General features: G+C 46.2%; 1 protein-coding gene across 1 annotated transcript in view; it reads right to left on the reverse strand.

Annotated features, from left to right (window-relative positions):
- Positions 1 to 14720, reverse strand: part of AHCYL2 (adenosylhomocysteinase like 2) — an 86126-nt gene extending 71406 nt beyond the window's left edge. Inside the window, exon 1 of the mRNA XM_088141462.1 lies at positions 14290 to 14720. Coding sequence (XP_087997588.1) covers positions 14290 to 14643 — 354 coding nt within the window. The 5' untranslated portion in view covers positions 14644 to 14720. The remainder of the gene's footprint in view (positions 1 to 14289) is intronic.
- Between the last annotated feature and the right edge of the window lie 3458 nt (positions 14721 to 18178).

Below are 18178 nucleotides of genomic sequence, written 5' to 3' on the forward strand. Positions count from 1 at the left end.
CCGTTTTAAAGAAGGGACCTGGATCATACCAACTTTGTTGGAATCTGAAACAAAGAAAGCTATGACCAAATACAGCTCCTTAGCACATGGTCTGAAGGGTTTTCAAACCTGCCATTTTGTTCCTTGGGATCAAAATAGCTACAGATTTTGTTAGATTAACAAGAAACAATCAATATCCTTTCTATTAGTGCTTAGGGTGCTTAAGTTCTTGGGTTGGCTCTATGGCATCTACAGTTGGGCTGGAGAAACTCCAGCCTGACAACCTGGCGATCCATCTCCAGATCATGTAAGCAAGAGTAGAGCCACCCAGATATAACATATTCCTAAATCATGCTGGTTCTCAGAGATGTCCTATTTGCAATACAAGCTTTGAAAGCAAACTTCAAGATAAACCAGCATCTGGCTTTCTCATGCGGCTGCTTGGCCAATCTGAAACCCCTGGATAACAGGCCCTGGCTTGAGATAAAAAAGAGTTTAGCTGGCATTGATCAATCATTCACAACAGCTCTATTATTATGGAGAAAACCAGCAAAGAAACAAAGAGGCCTAAAACTCTCAGAGGAAGTCAACACTGGCAACGAAAATGAAACCCGCAGACATGCACAGAGGACAACCAGTACTTTTCTGCCTGATCCATCAGCGCTGCACACCAAGGGATTGCGAGAACAAAAGCCCGCAGGGGGCGGGCCAGTAACAATGGGCAGGAGGGAGGGAAGACATCTTGCTTGGGGAATGTCAACAAATACGAATTGTGCAGCTGGGGTGACTTTGTTCATTTGCCACTGGTCAATTAGGATGTATCCCCACCACCTTTCCACCGAGGAGCTCAGCTTAAATGTTTGAGCAGGACAACTACTCTGAAAAATGGTAAAACTACACCAGGACATTTCATGGTGAAACGGAGATTTAAGCCTCAGCTGTGAACTTTTGTTTAAAGCAGGGTTCCTCAACCTCAGCAATTTTAAGACGGGTGGGCTTCAACTCCCAGAATTCTCCAGCCAGCATGAATTTCCCCAACAATCTGGCTGGGGAATTCTGGGAGTTGAAGCCCACCCGTCTTAAAATTGCCGAGCCTGGGAAACACTGTTCTAAGGTATTGGCTTGCCCATTCAACTTTGTCTCCTCTGCAAATTGGATAACCATTCCCTCCACCTCTTCATCCCAACCCATCCAAATTACTTAAGAACAGAGGCCCCAGGACTGATCCTCCTGATACTCAACTCAACACTTCACTCCAACGTCATGAAGAACCACCCCGGAGCGTTCTCTGAGGCCAATTCCAAGCCAGCTATGCAGCCGCTTAATTGTTGGGTCATTCAGCCCGTGCTTCACTTGCTTGCTAATCAGGATATGATGGGGTTTTCTAGTTGAAATCAAAGTTTATGATGCCTACAACCTTCCCCCAATCTATTAAGGAAGTTATCTGATCAAAAAATGAGATTAGTCTGGCAAGATTCAAACCCATGCTGCCGGCTAGTTGAATCAGCCTTCAGGGCTAGGGGTGCTGAAAAGGCTGGAGTTGTAATACAACCCTGTAATACAACAATCTGGAGGGAACCGGACTGGGAAAGGCTCTGATAATGCCTTAGGGCAGGGTTTCTCAACCTCAGCAACTCTAAGATGGGTTGCTGAGCTGATTGGGGAATTCTGGGAGTTGAAGTCCACCCATCTAAAAGTTGTTGAGGTTCAGAAACCCTGCCTTAGGGCTTTTTTTCCCACTAAAGCCGCCACTAAAGCAACAGATACCCGAGCCATTCTAATAAAGCTCATTCTCGTGTTCTTTCCTAAGGAAGATGTAAGGATAATGATGTGGACAGACTGCAACCCCTCTTAGTAACTTGGGTTGTTGTTGTTCAGTCGTTAAGTCGTGTCCAACTCTTTGTGACCCCATGACCACATCGCGCCAGGCCTTCCTATCCTTCACTGCCTCCCTGAGTTTGCTCAGTTTCATGCTCATTCCTTCAGTGATGCTCTCTAACCATCTCATCCTCTCCCCTTCTCCTTTTCCCTTCAATCTTTCCCAGAGTGTCCAAATACATCCAGGGTGTAGAGAAGCATAGAGATGACTTTGGAGAAGGAACATGGCACATGGTTGAAGCCCAGGAAGGGAAGATAATGTTGGAAAGAAATTTAAACTGACTCCGCCTTCACTGCCTTTGGTATAAGAGGGAGCCAGGGAAAAGGGCCATCAGGTTTTCAAGATGCTGTAATGATAGCCCACCTCAATAAAGCAGAGCTCCACTATTCCTAGTGGAGTCTGTTTCCTGACTTGGCCTACCTCAATGGGCTGACACTGAGGGAGTTAGAGCCGGTCCCTCTCCCTCAGCCCAGCCTACCTCACAGAGTTGTTGGGGGGGAAATAGAAGGGAGCACTAGGTATGCCTCCTTGATCTCTTATACAAAAAAAACGAGGACTATAAACTTAACCGCCACATTTTTTTTTCCAATTTAGCAAAACAGGTAAAAATAAGAACACAGAAAATTTACAAAATATGAATACAGAAAGCATGCTTTCTTTCCCGAGACCCGCATAGTATTAATGCCGCTGTTGCAGCCCCCTATAAGGGTATATGCTAGGAGAGATCGGGGAGGAAGACAGTCACCCTGCCAGCCCCAGTGCCAGTCTTACTACCGACGGAAAGGCATTTGCTGCAGACACAAAGGTTACAGCTGAACGCAACCCACACGCATAGGTAGACACAAAGACCTGCTTGCCAAGGAGGCCTATTTCAATGACAATGGTTACCAAGGTTACTTTTAAATTTCCACTATAGCCTGAGGTGCATTCCCTGCGTCTCCATTCAGGAATTTTCCACCACATTGTTTGGCTCCCCTAAGGACTCCAGGTTTTGTCACTGACATAAAGGTAACACTCTCCTTTGGCTTTCATTACAGCTCTTCTGCTAGCTTTTCGGCAAAACTATTCTGCGCGGATCATAAATAGTGGGGTCAGGTGGAAATTAAATCTGGAAAGTAAGCATCAGCCGACCGATGAACGAATGCTTTAAGCGGAGTGAAACCGTGAAATAATTATCTTAGGCAAGCATGCATCTGCATCACACAGATTAAACCAACACAAAAATGGCTTATTACACTAGCTTGCAAAACTCTTGGTTGTTTCTTCTGCAGCGAACAGCCCGGTTCCTCTGAAAAACCTTGCCCTGGTGAGCTGATTACACCATTTAAAATAAGATTCTTTGTTCAGGCTCTGCCTGAGATGGAGCCGGAGCAAACCTCAGCTGGTTTGCACTGAATCTGGTTCTGCAGTGTATAAATTCCGGAATGGCTGTCTCTGTCTCAGCAACAGAGTTTGAAAATGTCAGAGCATTCCCCTATTAGTTTTTAAGATATATAGTCTAGCCTTCCTCTCTGTTACATGAGCTGTTGCTGCTGGAAAGCAACTGTTTAGATTAGGCCAGTGTTTCTCAACCTTGGCCACTTGAAGATGTGTGGACTTCAAGTCCCAGAATTCCCCAGCCAGCCTGCAAGGCTGGCTGGGGAATTCTGGGAGTTGAAGTCCACACATCTTCAAGAGGCCAAGGTTGAGAAACACTGGATTAGGCTGATGAGAAACCAGGATCCAAAAGAGGAAAGTGCCTCGGTCTACAATGACGACACATCTGAGTTGAAAATGTGACACTTGGCTGTATTGTTTTCTCTCCTGCTTTCATCCTCTAACAGAATATCCCTAGCTATCAATCGATCAGTCTTCCATTTTTGTGGGTAAGTTTTACAAAAGGAGGAGGTGCCTCATCTGAATAAGTGGTGGGCCGGATCAGAGTTTGGCCACGCAGAGTGAATCTTCGCTTGCATTTTAGGTAAAAGTGTGTAAGCAGCCAGAGCGATGGTCTCCAGGCTAAGGATGCTATCCAATTGACCATTCTCCAACCTGAACAATGCTTAGCTGATTCTTTACAAAAGGACGAGGTGTCTGCTGTCCTTAAACTGCCTCTGAGGCCTGCTGGTCTCCAATGACTTCACACAGGAAAGGAGACTGGAGCCAACACCATTCAAATACAAGGCACCCAGTTGCCCCTCCAGATTCTCTGAGCTCTGTAGGCAATAGCCTTGAGCCATATAACGTCTTCTCACCACAAGTGGAATAGGTGTCAAGCATTCACACCAAACTCAAGTGCCCTAAGAGTTAAGCAGGGCTCTGCCCACTTCCGGAGCACACCTTTTGTTGTTTAGTCGTTAAGTCGTGTCCGACTCTCCGTGACCCCATGAACCATACTGCGCCAGGCCTTCCGGTCCTTCACTGCCTCCCTGAGTTTGCTCAGTTTCATGCTCATTGCTTCAGTGATGCTATCTAACCATCTCATCCTCTGCCGTCCTCTTCTCCTTTTGCCTTCAATCTTTCCCAGCATCAGGGTCTTTTCCAAAGAGTCCTCTCTTCGCATTAGGTGACCAAAGTATCTGAGCTTGAGCTTCATTATCGATCCTTCCAATGAGCAATCAGGGTTGATTTCCTTTAAGATTGACTGGTTTGACCTCCTAGCAGTCCAGGGGACTCTCAAGAGTCTTCTCCAGCAAGCACACCTTTAGAGCAACTGAATTAGAACCGGGGAGCGAAAGAGGGGAAACAGCCTAGCTAATAAGGTAAGGAAACACCATTATTTCAGACAGCCAGGCAAGACTTTTATAAGCCTAATTTGTATTATAGCAAGCACGGAGATAAGTGATTAGCACCTGCTAGAGAAAAGCCACGCTGTCTGTTGAAGAAGTCGGGGTTCTTATTCCTGGTTCGGACAGAACGTGAGTTATGCACATCTGTATATAGCAGGCATACACTGAACCTTCTGTGGATACAAATGGTCCATTTAAAATGAATGGTGCCACTAGAGCTTAATCACATCTGGCAGTTACATTTTTAATTAGGTACCATCAGATGGATTTGCCTCCTAGTGACGGCATGGATAAATGTCGCTGTGATCAGGTCGGGTCCAAATGCCCTCCTTTTGAAAGACGCTCCCATCTTCTCTGCCTAGACTGCATCCAGCAAGCAATGGTTTAACGGTGTTCAGGCTGTCTTCTTTAATGATACCCTTCTCCCCTCTGCACAGAACCCAAATCTAATGGTGGCCAACATGTGCCTGGCATTTTTAAAATGGTCTTCCCCACCTTAGCAGCAGGGCTAGGAATGCCTGAGCACACATGGAGGGGGGCAGGTTTGGGAAAGCAGTTTTTAAAAGCTTGGAAGTATCTAGCTGCCTAGAGTCATGTATGTGAGATGGGCAGCCACATTGAATGAATGAATGAATGAATGAATGAATGAATGAATGAATGAATGAATGAATGAATGAAGTCTTTGGTGCTCTTTGAGCTTGGCTGCCTGCTTGCAGACGTTTCATTACCCAACTAGGGAACATCATCAGTGCAAAGGAGCGTGGGGTTTGCCACTTGCACTGAAGATATTCCCTAGTCCAGTAATGAAATGTCTGCAAGCAAACAACCAAGCTCAGAGAGCACCAAGAACTCCACAGTTCAACCGAGCTATATATATTCTCTTCTACTGGAAATAAATAATAAATAAATCGATAGGGGCATGTTTGGGGATGTAACGGATAGCTGCTTCCTAAAACCCAAGGCTTAGGCAGGATGACTAACATGAGTCAAAGACTTCGAGAGTTGGATTTATGAGACTCTAGGGCAATCCAGTTACCTAGCAAGAGATCCCTAACTGGCAAGGCTTGGTTGTGAAGAAACCTGCCTGCCAACCTGAGGAGATATTCATAACAGCCAGGAAATTGCTGTCACACTAGGAAGCTGTTGGGTTCAACTTCTGCATGAAGAGATTTTTTAAAAGACCACAAATATATTTTCTACCAAGAGCTTGGCCCTGCATGCTAATTTCACAGGTTAATTCTCTGGTACACAAAATATGTGCTCAAATCTCTTAGCTGTGTAAGGATGAGATAAGTAGAGATGGGATTTAACACCCTTTGCCTCTGCTCTAACCTGGCCTATCAGAGGGCTGTTAATATGAAGACTGCACCAGACTAGAAATACCTCTGGCCTTCAAAAGGAGCAGATTAGCCAACAGACATTCTTTGGGCCAGTGTCTCTTTGGCACCAAGGCATGCCAATCTCAGCATGGGCAACCTGTTCATAGCCAGTGTTGAGTCAACCTCTAAAAAGCAAGCAAGCAAGAGGAGGAAGGTAGATATCTTCAAAGAAGAGTGTTCAGCCAGGCAGACACCCCACTTAACAACTGAATCCCTTTGCTGGCTTCTCCCCTTGATTACTCTGGATCATTTAAATTTCATCAACATAACAGGAGTCTAAATACTTCTCTTTAAAAATCACAGCAGGGAGCAGAAGATGATGTCTAATACAATTAGAGCAGATGGCTCACTAACTTCCCACTTCCTACAAAATGAATATTGTATTCAACCCATGGAAAGCAGAAACAGGCAATGTACAGAGTCAAGGACAAAACCCCCCACTCCGGTTTGCTAAATAAGAGCCCGACTACTTTTCAATAATTAGCTTATTGTTATAAATTCTCCAATGGCTTCTGGCAATGACCAACAGAAACTGCTATTTTGTCCACAGCAGCATGGGAGTAAGAACAACTTCATCTGAGCAAACACTAACAGGATCGCATGATTAAAAACCCAATATGCACATAGCTGTTTTCTGACATTACTTTTGGGTCCAATTAAAGAGGTTCTTTAACCCGACTGTGTCCAGAAACCAAGAATGCCATACGTCTTTAATTCGTAATCTTGGGTTTACTTAGTTGACTCCCTCTGCAATCCTTTAGATGTTTTAGGAATGATGAGCCCATCCAAGATAAATAGCTGTTGAATTATTTACATTAAACTTTGAATGGGAAGGTCAATCTGAAACCTATTAATACCTCATCTTCCCAGTATTGCTGAACTCTACGCTGAAGAACTTCCTCTCCTGCCTGCCCCAATCTAGGCTTCCTTTAGATATGGAGACCAAGTCCCCAAATTCCCCAACCAGAATGGCTCTTTGCTGAGAATCCAATATTGGGAATGGTGCAAACTGAAGGAATTTTTTACTGTGAGCAGGAAATAAAATGATCAACAACGTCCACTAATAATTTATGCCATCTTTTATACTAGGGGAGAGAAGATGCATCTAGGACATGACCAAGTTTGGCTGGCGTGGTTATTTATGCCACGATAAAGCTAAAGTTAATTTAGATTTTAAAAATCACTTTGCCAGACGTGCCATATTGAGAATATGGAATAGATATAAATCCAGGTTGTATCCGAAAATGTCTTTGTGGCTTTCACAAGAAGCATATTATAGAAGAGAAATGATAACTAAATATAAAAGCTAAAAAAATGTGGATCCAAATACATACATTAATTCAGAAGATTTTAAAGATTAATATACAACTGAAGCCAGAGGTGTTTCTTTTGGGACGGATTGACAAAAACATGGAAAAAACTCATGGAACTTTGTTTTTATACATGATAACAGCAGCGAGATTTTTATATGCATGGTGAAAAGATCTGACATTACCTACAATGGAAGAGTGGATGGTGACGGAGCTTGCTGAGATGGCTAAATTGACAGCCTTGATTAGAGAAAAGACACTGATTAATGCTGATTGGAAACCTCCTTTGGACCTTCTGCATGAAACTGAAAAAAATGAAATTATGATATACGGGTTTGATGATTAGAAAAAATAGTAATGATATAAAAATGAAAGTTATGTTGTAACCACAGAGCAAGTGTTCAATTTAAATTTACACCTATAACTGTTGTAAAAGAAAATCAGAAGTCATTTCTATATATTTTCTTTTTTTCCTGCACTTTTGGCTTTGCTCTTTATTTTTTCTCTTTCCCTCATCTTAAATAGTAGTTTCTGCTAGTTTTTATCTTTCTTGCCTACAAATTTAATAAAGTTATTACCAAAAAAAGAAGAAGAAGAAACAAGGTGGCATCTGGGGAGGGGTTTAGTCACTGCTTCTGCATTGTTCCTTCTATTCACAGATTAGGAAGCATACCAAACAGCTGATATCTGGACTCCCAGGTGGACACTACTGCTATTATTTGGGCTCCAGAGAAAGGAAAGCAAGTGTTTTGGTGCAGTGATAGGTCAGGAGTGAGAGCAGAACAAGGGATGAAGCTGAAAGGGAGCATGACCCCAAAAGATGGAGGAGAAAATAACAGGAAAAAGAGCATTGGGCATACAATGCAGAAAGCAAAACGAAACCACAGCAGTCAGGTGGAGAACACGTGAAAGAGTGCTCTGGTGAAAGAGAAAAAAGATTCTTAAAAACAAAGACAGATTCAAAATGTGACAAATTCCTTTTTGTAATAGGTTTTTAGTGAAGGTAAAAGTCTGATGACAGTCTCCTGACAAGTGAAATCTGGATATAGTATTCAGAATTCAATGTGTGTACCCCATCGATAAGGCCTGTATTAATCCCTTTTTCCCTCTTGAGCTACACACCAAGACTCTGACCAGCACCCAAACACCCCGTTTCCTTCATGGCCCACGTCAACTCTTCCTCTGTGATGTTTATTTCTTCCAGACATTTTCAGCCAAGTTGGTGTGACTGTAGCTCAAACTCAGGAAGCAAGCACAGCTTCAGGTAGGAAAAATGACAGAAATCTAGGGTTGGATTGTCAACCTTTTGGAGGGGAAGAACTAATTAGCAGGCTCACTATAGGAAATGAAGCCTCATTTAATCCAAGAGTTTCTAACTTGAGTAATAAAGAGGAAGGATAGCTCTTCTGAGTAAGGGGGAGCTACAACGCCCTTAATGCACTAACAAAGTTGTTCCATTAAACAGTTTGAACCAAACTCTCTGAAGTCTGAGGGTAGCACAGCAACAACTTCTATTCTCAGCACACTTGCTGCAATTTCCCCTCTCCAATCTCTCTCCAGTTGCCTCCTCTCTTCTGGCATAACTCTTGACACCCTTTAATTTCATACAAAGGCCTCCAGGACAAAAGCAAAACTCTTGAGTAGAAGATGCTTCCTCCCTTGGTAGCTGCCCTTTCTCTTTAAATGTGTATTTTCTTCCTCCTCCACCTCCCCCGTGACTGCCCCATTTTACTCATATTACTCAACTTGCATCATTCCTCATCTAAGGCCATCAAGCAAACCTGGGTCATCAAACTTGTGTTGCCTATTTGCACTATTTGAATGTTCAATTCATGGTGAGTGTCAAGTATCCTACTCCAGGATTTTTCTTGGAAAGAATGCCTCTAACCCTTCCCTTTCTTCAATTTCAACACCTGTTATGAATTTTAGGAAGACTTCCGAAGTAGCCTTCTAAGGTTACACCCAGACCTCTTCTACCTTGGCTTTAAATTTTCTCTTTTTCTGCAGCAACTTCCTTCTTCATGTCAAACTGTCAGAATATTTTGAGAGATATGGATAGTCTTTCCAGAGAATCTAGGGATATCTACATTTCTTGGTCTAATCTTTGATAAGCCAAGTAAACATTACTATCCAAGTTTGTCCTTTTTCTGCCACAAGAGTCCCCAATGTTAGACCATGAGAAACTACAATGATCCATTTTTATTGCAATGCATAATTTAACACTGGACTTGCTATTTATATAGCAGGCCACTATTGGAGGCCAGATACTAGTTAACAAAGACCACTGGTCTGTCCTGCAAAGCTAGTACCATACTCTTAAAAGCAGAGCCATGGAGTCGGAGTCGTGGAATCGGAGTCGGAAGCAATTCTTGGCTTACTGGAGTCAGAGTCGGTAAAAATGTACCAACTCCAACTCCTAATAAGTTTAAATTGTATATAATATGTTAGACTTTCCTATTTCATAGATCATTTGATTAACCTATCTTTTGCAGGATACATTTTAATTTCAAGTTCTCTGCAAATTTCAAAACATTCATGTTGGCAGTGATGAAATGCCTTGTATATTGCGTGCTTGCAGTCGATACAGGAAATATACAACTAGTATATTTATAATTTATTTCCTGTATCAATACATAATTAAAGGAGTCGGAGGTACCATGAATAAAGGAGTCGGAGTCGAAGATTTTATGTGCCGACTCCACAGCCCTTCTTAAAAGCCTGGGTACTCTGTTCACCGCGAATACTTGGTGGAAGGTCTTCAGCAAGAAGCTCATCCATTTAACTGCAGCAAACACACCCACGAGGGCAGAGAGTTCAGAAGTCTTTAACCCCAAAAGCATTTAAACATCTGAGATCAAGTAACATGCAAAATTTTGAGTGACAGCCCTATATTTGATTTTACCAATCCATTTCTGGGTGCTGAAAAAGTTTGTCCAAAGGCAAATGTTCATTGCATATCATTTATATTTTCTAGCAGAGGTTAACAATTAATGTCATTTCTGACACACATCTACAGAGACTGAGAAAAATAAGTAATAATAACACTAGCAGAATTAAAGCAGTACCAAAGATGTAGGTTCCCTTCAATGAGCAAAATTTTCCTAACCTAAAAATATGCAAGATATAGAAAAGCTAATGATTCTCTTGCTGGAAAACTGGAGCCCAGTGAAGATTCTAGGACAAGGTTTTTCAAACTTGGCAACCTTAAGATGTGTGGACTTAAGATGCTGGCTGGGGAATTCTGGGAGTTGAAGTCCACCCATCTTAAAGTTGCCAAGGTTGAGAAACACTGTTTTAGGAGTTCTACCCTACTGATTCATGTCCAGTAAGTTCTGAATTTCTGGAAGTTAGTTTCAGGACACCACACCTTAATACATAAGCAATTATGCATTTTTACCCATTAATTTATTCTATGTTAGTATGTTTAAACTGACAGTAGGAAATAGAACCTACTGATTCTCCATTCTAATCAGTGGATCAGAAGAGATGCAAAGCTTGAGTTTTCAGCCACAAGTTCTGAATCACTCCATTTGCAATGTTATCTAAGCAAATTTTAGCTTCAGTTTTATTGCTCAGCCTTTGGCTCTAAGTATAAGCTTTCTGTTCCTCAGCAACCAGACCCAGGCAGCACCATTTGCAGGTACTGACATAATTATTTCAATAAAAGCATTTTGCATCTTTTGAAAGTAAGGCCCAAGTAATGCTTTTTAAGAGGCAGCATGGGCCTACGCTCTAATTCCAAACCAAAGAGCTACAGAAACCTTTATTCCAACAAGCTTGATAGACATTTGTTAACAAGAAAAACAAGGTAGTATACAACACCCCCCAAGATTAATATTCATTCCTTCTACAAACACATCATTTAATTGGGATTTATAAATTAACAGGATATGCGAGAATGCTAACCCATATTATTACGGATGACCCCCATGCCAAACCATTTTTGCTATGGATAACACATGGCAAAATAATCCCCAAATGCTGGCTCAGGTCAATTATATATTTATTTAAGTAAATAAACTGAACATGGGGAACATTTGTGATGCTACTTATTTCAATTACTTTAAAGTTTGGTGATACCTTCTATGAAGGCTTCATGGTGTCCTATCTTCCTCTAGGACATTTCATCCCATTTCTGCCAACACCCACCCAGCTGCCCACATTGGGGACAATTTCTTCTCAAAATGTTCTATCCTTCTGTGAAACATGATTCACATCAACACTTCCTTTTGCTACTTCAGGATCCACCATTACCCCATCAGATATAGAAGGGAATGATATATCCAGTAAGGACGGGTAGTTATATAAACTTCTCCAACACTTTTTTTTCCAGCTTGTTAGAGTTATTTTCACCAGGCATCAGATGACATCAAAAGAATCACCTACCTAGAACAATCAATGTCAAAAGGAGCCACTCACCAGAAAAATGGTCTGATCAACCAAGAGTGGTCCCTTAAGCCCTGTCAATCCTATAGTCCAGCTCCCAGAATGGTCAGGCAGCCGCATCTGGCATTTCCAGGGAAGCTATCCTCTATGACCACACAGGTGCTTCCCAAAGCTAACTGGTTCCTTTCAATTTTCAGAAGGACTCAGGTCAGAGGGTATTTAATTTTCTAAATAAATGGGATGGTGTGCTTCCAATGCCTTTTCCTCCCATAAAAATGTAAAGTGTCCCTGAAGTCGAGTTTTTCACTGGATGCTAGCTAGCAATTTGATATATTGCTGCCAAGAATGGGAAGCTTGTGATCTCCCAGCACCACAAGATCACAATTCTGATGTCTGGAGGAGCGGCTGGGAATTCAACTGAAGCAGTTTGTCTCAGGGACACCTCCTACCCCCACCTCTAAAAGGGCAAAAAGAAAAAGCAGGGGTAGAACATTTTGGCCACCAGCCTTTTGCAAAGCCACAGCTTCATTTGACGGCCTCTTACTGCCCTACAGGCTGAGGTGTGCCCCCAATCCCTCAAACTTTGCCTTTATTTACCCCAATAACTCTCTCAAGGTAGAGACTGTATCTGTGACCCTGCTCGATAAGCACCAACCACAGCTTTCTGTATCTCTACAACACATAGTACTGCACGTACTCCTCAGTTGTGTATATCTCACCTCCAATAAGCTACTGCGTGAAGGGCTCGTTTTAGTGATAATGTATTGGTATCGTAGGGGGTTTACGTGGAAAACAAATCTAATCATTTTCCAATGCTCAGAGTGGAAAGTCACTAATATTCCAGCACAATGTGCCAGATTCAGCTAAAATAGTCCAAATAGGCTGCGGTTCAGTGTTAGGGGAAACCAGGCACAGCAACTGTGTTGTGTTAACCCGGATTTAGGGTTACATTTTTGTGTCAATCCAGCCTATTAGAAATATATTACAATTATGGGACATAAATATCCTCCTTGGATTATTTGCTTGGTGCTACAGTAATGGGTAACATAGATCATTCCATTCCTCTCCTCCCAAAGTTTCATAATCCTCTGGGTTATGACCCGGAGCACGCATAATTGAAATCCCAACACAGGCAACGGTGCTGTTCTTTTCGTCATAAAGCAGCGAGCTGGCTTTTGAGTTGCACAAAGTCATTCTCAGGCTAGATCTTAACACCGAGAACTGTGTGAAGGACAGATAAGCCGCTGCCTTATCAGCGAAAGCAACATTCCTGGACTGATAAGCCACTATTTTATCAGCCGTTATTCATCAGCAAAATTCCTCTTTTGGGGCGGCTGCACCTGCTTTCCTTTCTCTTTGTTTAACCTGAGAAAGAATTCGGTGAAGCTCAGAAGGTCCCCCGCTGCTTCACAGAATTCTTTCTCAGGTTAAACAAACCTTCACTTGAACTAAAAATATATGGTACGATGACTTGAAGGCTTCCCAAGTTACATGTACCCAGGCCTCTATTTTTGGCTGCAATACAGTAGACAGGAACGGAGCCGAAGAAAACGCAAGGGAAGAGAAACAGAGACCCACTCTAACGTGCCTTCGAATCGACTAACCACCACCGCCACCACCACCTAATTTAAGGGGAGCAAGACTGCAAAGTCCTGCTAAACTGAAGTCCGCCGCTGCTCAGCCCCTCCAGCCAGAAGGCTTCCAAAGAGGTCCGGCAATGACCTCTGCACAAACGCTCGAGGGTATCAACAGCCAAGGGACGTCTGGAAGGAGACGAGACACGACACGACTCGACTCGACTCGACTCGGGGGGAGTTTAGAGCAGAGGCTTTCAGGTCCTTCCCGTGTTAAGGACCACCGTCTCCTCCAGAAGATTTAAACCCGGGAGACAGGTGGAGGTAGGAGGGGGAGCCTTCGGGCAATGCAGTCCCGTCGATCAGCCCCGGGGGTTTTACTGCTCTGTACACTGAGCTGGAGGAAACGCTGGGCTGCAGAGGGAGGAAGCCTCTGAAGACGCGCAGCTCTCCTCCAACAAAGGGGTCACAGGCCTTGCACGCAGAAGCCCCCGGCGCTGCCAGGGGGAGCTGCCCGCACCCCTGGAACGATGCCAGGCGGACAGTGCCAGGCTGTCCTGGCAGGAAGGGTCCTCCTGAGCTCTCTGCACGGCCGGGGCGCCCCCTGCAGAGGAGGTCCCAAGGCAGGAGAGAGACCTCGGGCACCCGGAGGAGAACGGCCAGAGGGGGAAGGTCCAGAAGAGCGGGCTGGCTGGCGGGCGGGGGACCCCCGGGTTAAGGCGAGGGCAGCCGGGCTGGCTGTCAGCGCCGCGGCTTCTGGGCAACCGCCCCCTCCCCGGCCAACTGGAGGAGGGGGCTGCAAGACCCCCACCCCGGCTGCAGAGGGCACCAGGGGCAGGGCGGGGAGGGCTCCCTGGGGAAGATCGCACCCTCCCCTCCCCTCCCGCGCGGGGACTACAACGCCCAGCACCCGCGCCGCGGGGGGATTGTGGGAGCGGCAGTCCCGGCGCCCCTGCGGGCGGGCAGGGGACCATGGGCCGCGCGGTCGCGAGGGAGGGGGCCGCCCCCCGCTACCTTCTTGACGGTGCGCGGCGCCTCCGTGACGGTCCCGTCGGGGCTGACCAGCGCCTCGCCCAGCGGCCCGCCCGCGCCGTCGCCCCCGTCGCCGGACAGGCGGGGCGGCGGGGCCTGCGCGGGCGGCGGCGGATCACTGCGCTTCATGGCCGAGGCCTGGGGGGCCTTCGCCGCCGCGCCGGGGGCCGGCGCCGCGCTCTCCCCCGCCACGGCCGGGCCGGGCTCAGCGTGCGGCGGCGGCGGCGGCGAGCAGGGGCCGGCGGCGGCGGCGGCGGCGGCGGCGGGCTTGTCCAGGGGCCCGGCCAGCTCCTTGAGCTCCACGGCCGGCGGGGCCGCCACCCGCACCGACATCATCCCGCAGCCTCGACGCCTGGCTCGCCCGTTCGCGGTCTCGGCCCGCCCGGCTCCCTCCGGCTCGCCCCGCCCTCCGCCCCGCCCCGCGCGCGGGGCACGCCGGGAGGGGAGTCCGCCGGCCGCTCTGCCGCGCGGCGCCGGCCCGCGGGGAACTCCCGCTCCCGGCGGGACTTGCGCGGAGGCCGCGCCCCAGCGGAGCCCGCGCCGAGGGATGTGGGAGCTGTAGTCCGGAGCTCGGCTGCTCGGTCTGCGGGAAGCGTCCGACAGAGCTGAGGGACTGCAATTCCCATTAACCCAGTGTTTCTGAACCTTGGCCGCTTGAAGATGGGTGGACTTCAACTCCCAGAATTCCCGGAAGGCTGGCTGGGGAATTCTGGGAGTTGAAGTCCACCCGCCTTAAAGTCGCCAAGGTTGAGGAACCCTTTATTAAGAGATTGGTTCATCTTGGTCCTTGCAGAAACAGAGGGTCAGATGAAGCTGTCGGCTGTATTGAACCCACTAAATTAGGAGGAAACCCCAGTTCCGCTCACTGGCCATGTTCCCCCAACAGACTGCCCCATTTTTAACCAAACCTAGATCCCCCGAATGAGCCCGCACAATATCCTGAAGCCTAAGCTGACCACCAAGCTGGTTGCAGGACACCCCAACCGCAGCATTTTCAACGGTTTTTTCCCCCCCTTCATCCCCATCTCTAGCATTTTCTTCAGTACGGAGTCGCATCGGTTCACACATGGCCGCTTTATATAGCCACGTAGGATGAGTTGGGTGGCTGTAGAAATGAGTAAATAAATAAATAGATTAATAGATAAATAATAGAGAATCAAGGCCATGAGAGACATTTGGGGGATACAGGATCGGTGTGGCCTTTTTCATGTAAAACAATTTAAAAGGCTAACAAGCCTTGAATTTTCTCAGAACTCTCCCTATGGTCAATGCAATTACGTATTGATGTATTTATTTCCTAAGGCTTATGAGCCACTCTAATCCATAGTGATACTGAGCAGCTCATAAAACCTTCTCTGGTAAGAGGATTAGAAATCACACATCAGCACAGGGAAGCTAATGAAAACAAAGGACAAATTACAATATATGCAGAGAGAGGGAGATAAGATAGGGCTTATCTCTCTTTACCTGTGATTTCAGGGGCAAAACACAATGCAAACCTTGTCCTTGTACTCCAAAATCAAACAGATTGTTCCAAGAAGTTACCAGGGCCCACGAAATCTTGTCCTTCCACTCAACCTTCAATTTCTGATTTTCCGGTCAAGCTTAGCAGGAACTTTACAAGACGCAATCATGGAATGGGATCGGTCATTCCCCAGGGGCGACGCAGATGCACTCTGCGTATGCTCTGAGCCAATAACCATTTCCACTACCCCTTCTAGGGCTGAATATAAGGATTGGTTCTGATGCATTGGCTAAATCAGTTTATATGGCCGCCCATCTCACAGACATGACTCTGGGCAGCGAAGGCCACATTAAAAATAACACAAAAAATGAGAACCAGAACAGCAATACAAGCTGTGATGGTGGCCAAGAACAAGCCCAATGTCACAGCATCTCGCCGGTCAGGGATGCGCTTCAGTATTCAAGCGCCTGCTCGGACAGTGGGAGGTCCAGGATCCAGGTGCCAAGAGGGCTGGAAACTGCCAGCCTGGAAGTGGGGCATCTTTGGGGCAGGTGTGAGGACCTCCCAATCTCTGGGGAGAATAACCAACTGCTCTCACTCGGGCTCAGAGCACTTCCGGTAAAAGAATCGTGTTAATTCCTGTCCGTTTCCCCAAAATATTTGTTGACTTGTTTGTCAGAGTTCTAATCTGCTTTTTCTTCAGGAGCTAGAGGGGATGACCCAGCACCCCCTTCTCCTACTTTCCCCATCATGACAACCCTGCGAGGTAGGCTGGGCCGAGAGGGAGGGACTGGCCCAAAGTCCCCCAGAGTTTCCATGGCCGAGGGCAGCCTTGAACCCGGGTCTCCCGAGTGCCAGCCTGAACTTTAATGGCGCCATCTGCCAACAGCCATGCAGGGTTGAGATTCAGTCCCGATGCTTGCAGAGTGGGATGGGGGGACAACTGCAAGGAAACCCTACAACTCTGGACTGAACTGGGAAGTTGGGAAAAAGACCCGGAAGACGGCAAATAATGTTTTGTGTTGTGACAAAGCAGGTGGAGAAGTCACCATCGTGATCTGAACTCAGGAGAGTTTTTGCTCCTGAACCGAATGGAAGCCCCATAGCTTTTAGCTGTACTTATTTATTGATCAGGCTTAAATCCTGCCTTTCCTCCAGGAGCCAAAGGCTGCCATGACCTGCATTCCCCCTCCCCACTCCCCCCGCGACAACCCTTCTGGCTCATTGCCCAACCCCAGCGATCACCCCTTCTCCAAGCAAGGTTTCCTAGAACTAAGACAACATGTTGGCAGAGCTGGTGCGTGGTGTCAAGCTATGGCGCGTTTAGCCTTGGCTTACTAAATATACCCCAATTTCCTGGAGTTGCACAAGACAGACATAAACCATGATTTACAGTGGCTGGGTTCATTAAACAGGCCTAAATCTGGTTCCAGATATTTCCTGGTTCTGCAGGATGTCTGGAATCATAACTAACAAGATGAGTACAACCTTTGGGCAAAATATTAAACCACCATCAACCTCCCACCAACTGACCAACCACGTTTCCAGTTGACCAACCACGCTTCCCCCTAATGCAGCGTTTCTGCATGGTCAGAAAGGTCAAGATGGCAGCTACAAGGATGTGATCAAACCTCTGCCTGTTTGTGATGTATGATGCAATGCAGTGGTGTGTTTTAATATGCAGTGCAAGGCAGTGCAACAGCGCGATCAAACTGCCGCCTCTTTTTTTATCCACATGGCAGCCACCAGCTTGATTTTTTTGACCATCCCCTGCACATACCCCGGGACCTTGGCTAAGAGAGGCAGAACTTTTCCTGCCCCACGGCGCCTTCCCCGTGGCATATTGTGGCAAAGTATAAATTCTAAGGCAGGGTTTTGATTCAGACTGATACAAACGTTCCAGGCGCTCCGAGAAAAACATACTTCTATATTGAGCTTGGATGCAAATGCAGCTCGTGGCATATTCAGCGGTGTTCCGCACAGAAATGTGTTGGCACATTCCTCCTGAACATTTGTGTGGATGATCAACCACTCCGTCCAAACCAAAGAAACTTCATCTGTGCTGACGGTTCAGCCATGGCAACGCAGGCAGGGCATTTATCCAGATTAAAAAGAACAGCAGCTATTATGCAAGGAAGATTTAGAGAACTCTCTTCCGTTTGCACAATCAGGACTGACCAGACTGGGATGGGACACGATTGCACCACAATAAAAACACAATAACCCTGGATTGTATACTTACATTCAACAAACGTACATGGAAATTGAGAAACAAAATTGGCACCTGGAACAGGTTTACCCAAAATCGGTTGTAAACTCCTCCATGGGGTGGTGTGTGGCTTACCCAGCGTCCATCAGGAGCTCTTCCTTGGCCTGTTTTACTCCGGGATGAATTTACGCTCAGGG

This window comes from Python bivittatus, unplaced genomic scaffold (genome assembly GCF_059951505.1).
Source record: "Python bivittatus isolate LINGU-HERP-01145 unplaced genomic scaffold, Pbiv_v1 ctg000330_np1212, whole genome shotgun sequence".
Lineage (NCBI taxonomy): Eukaryota > Metazoa > Chordata > Lepidosauria > Squamata > Pythonidae > Python > Python bivittatus.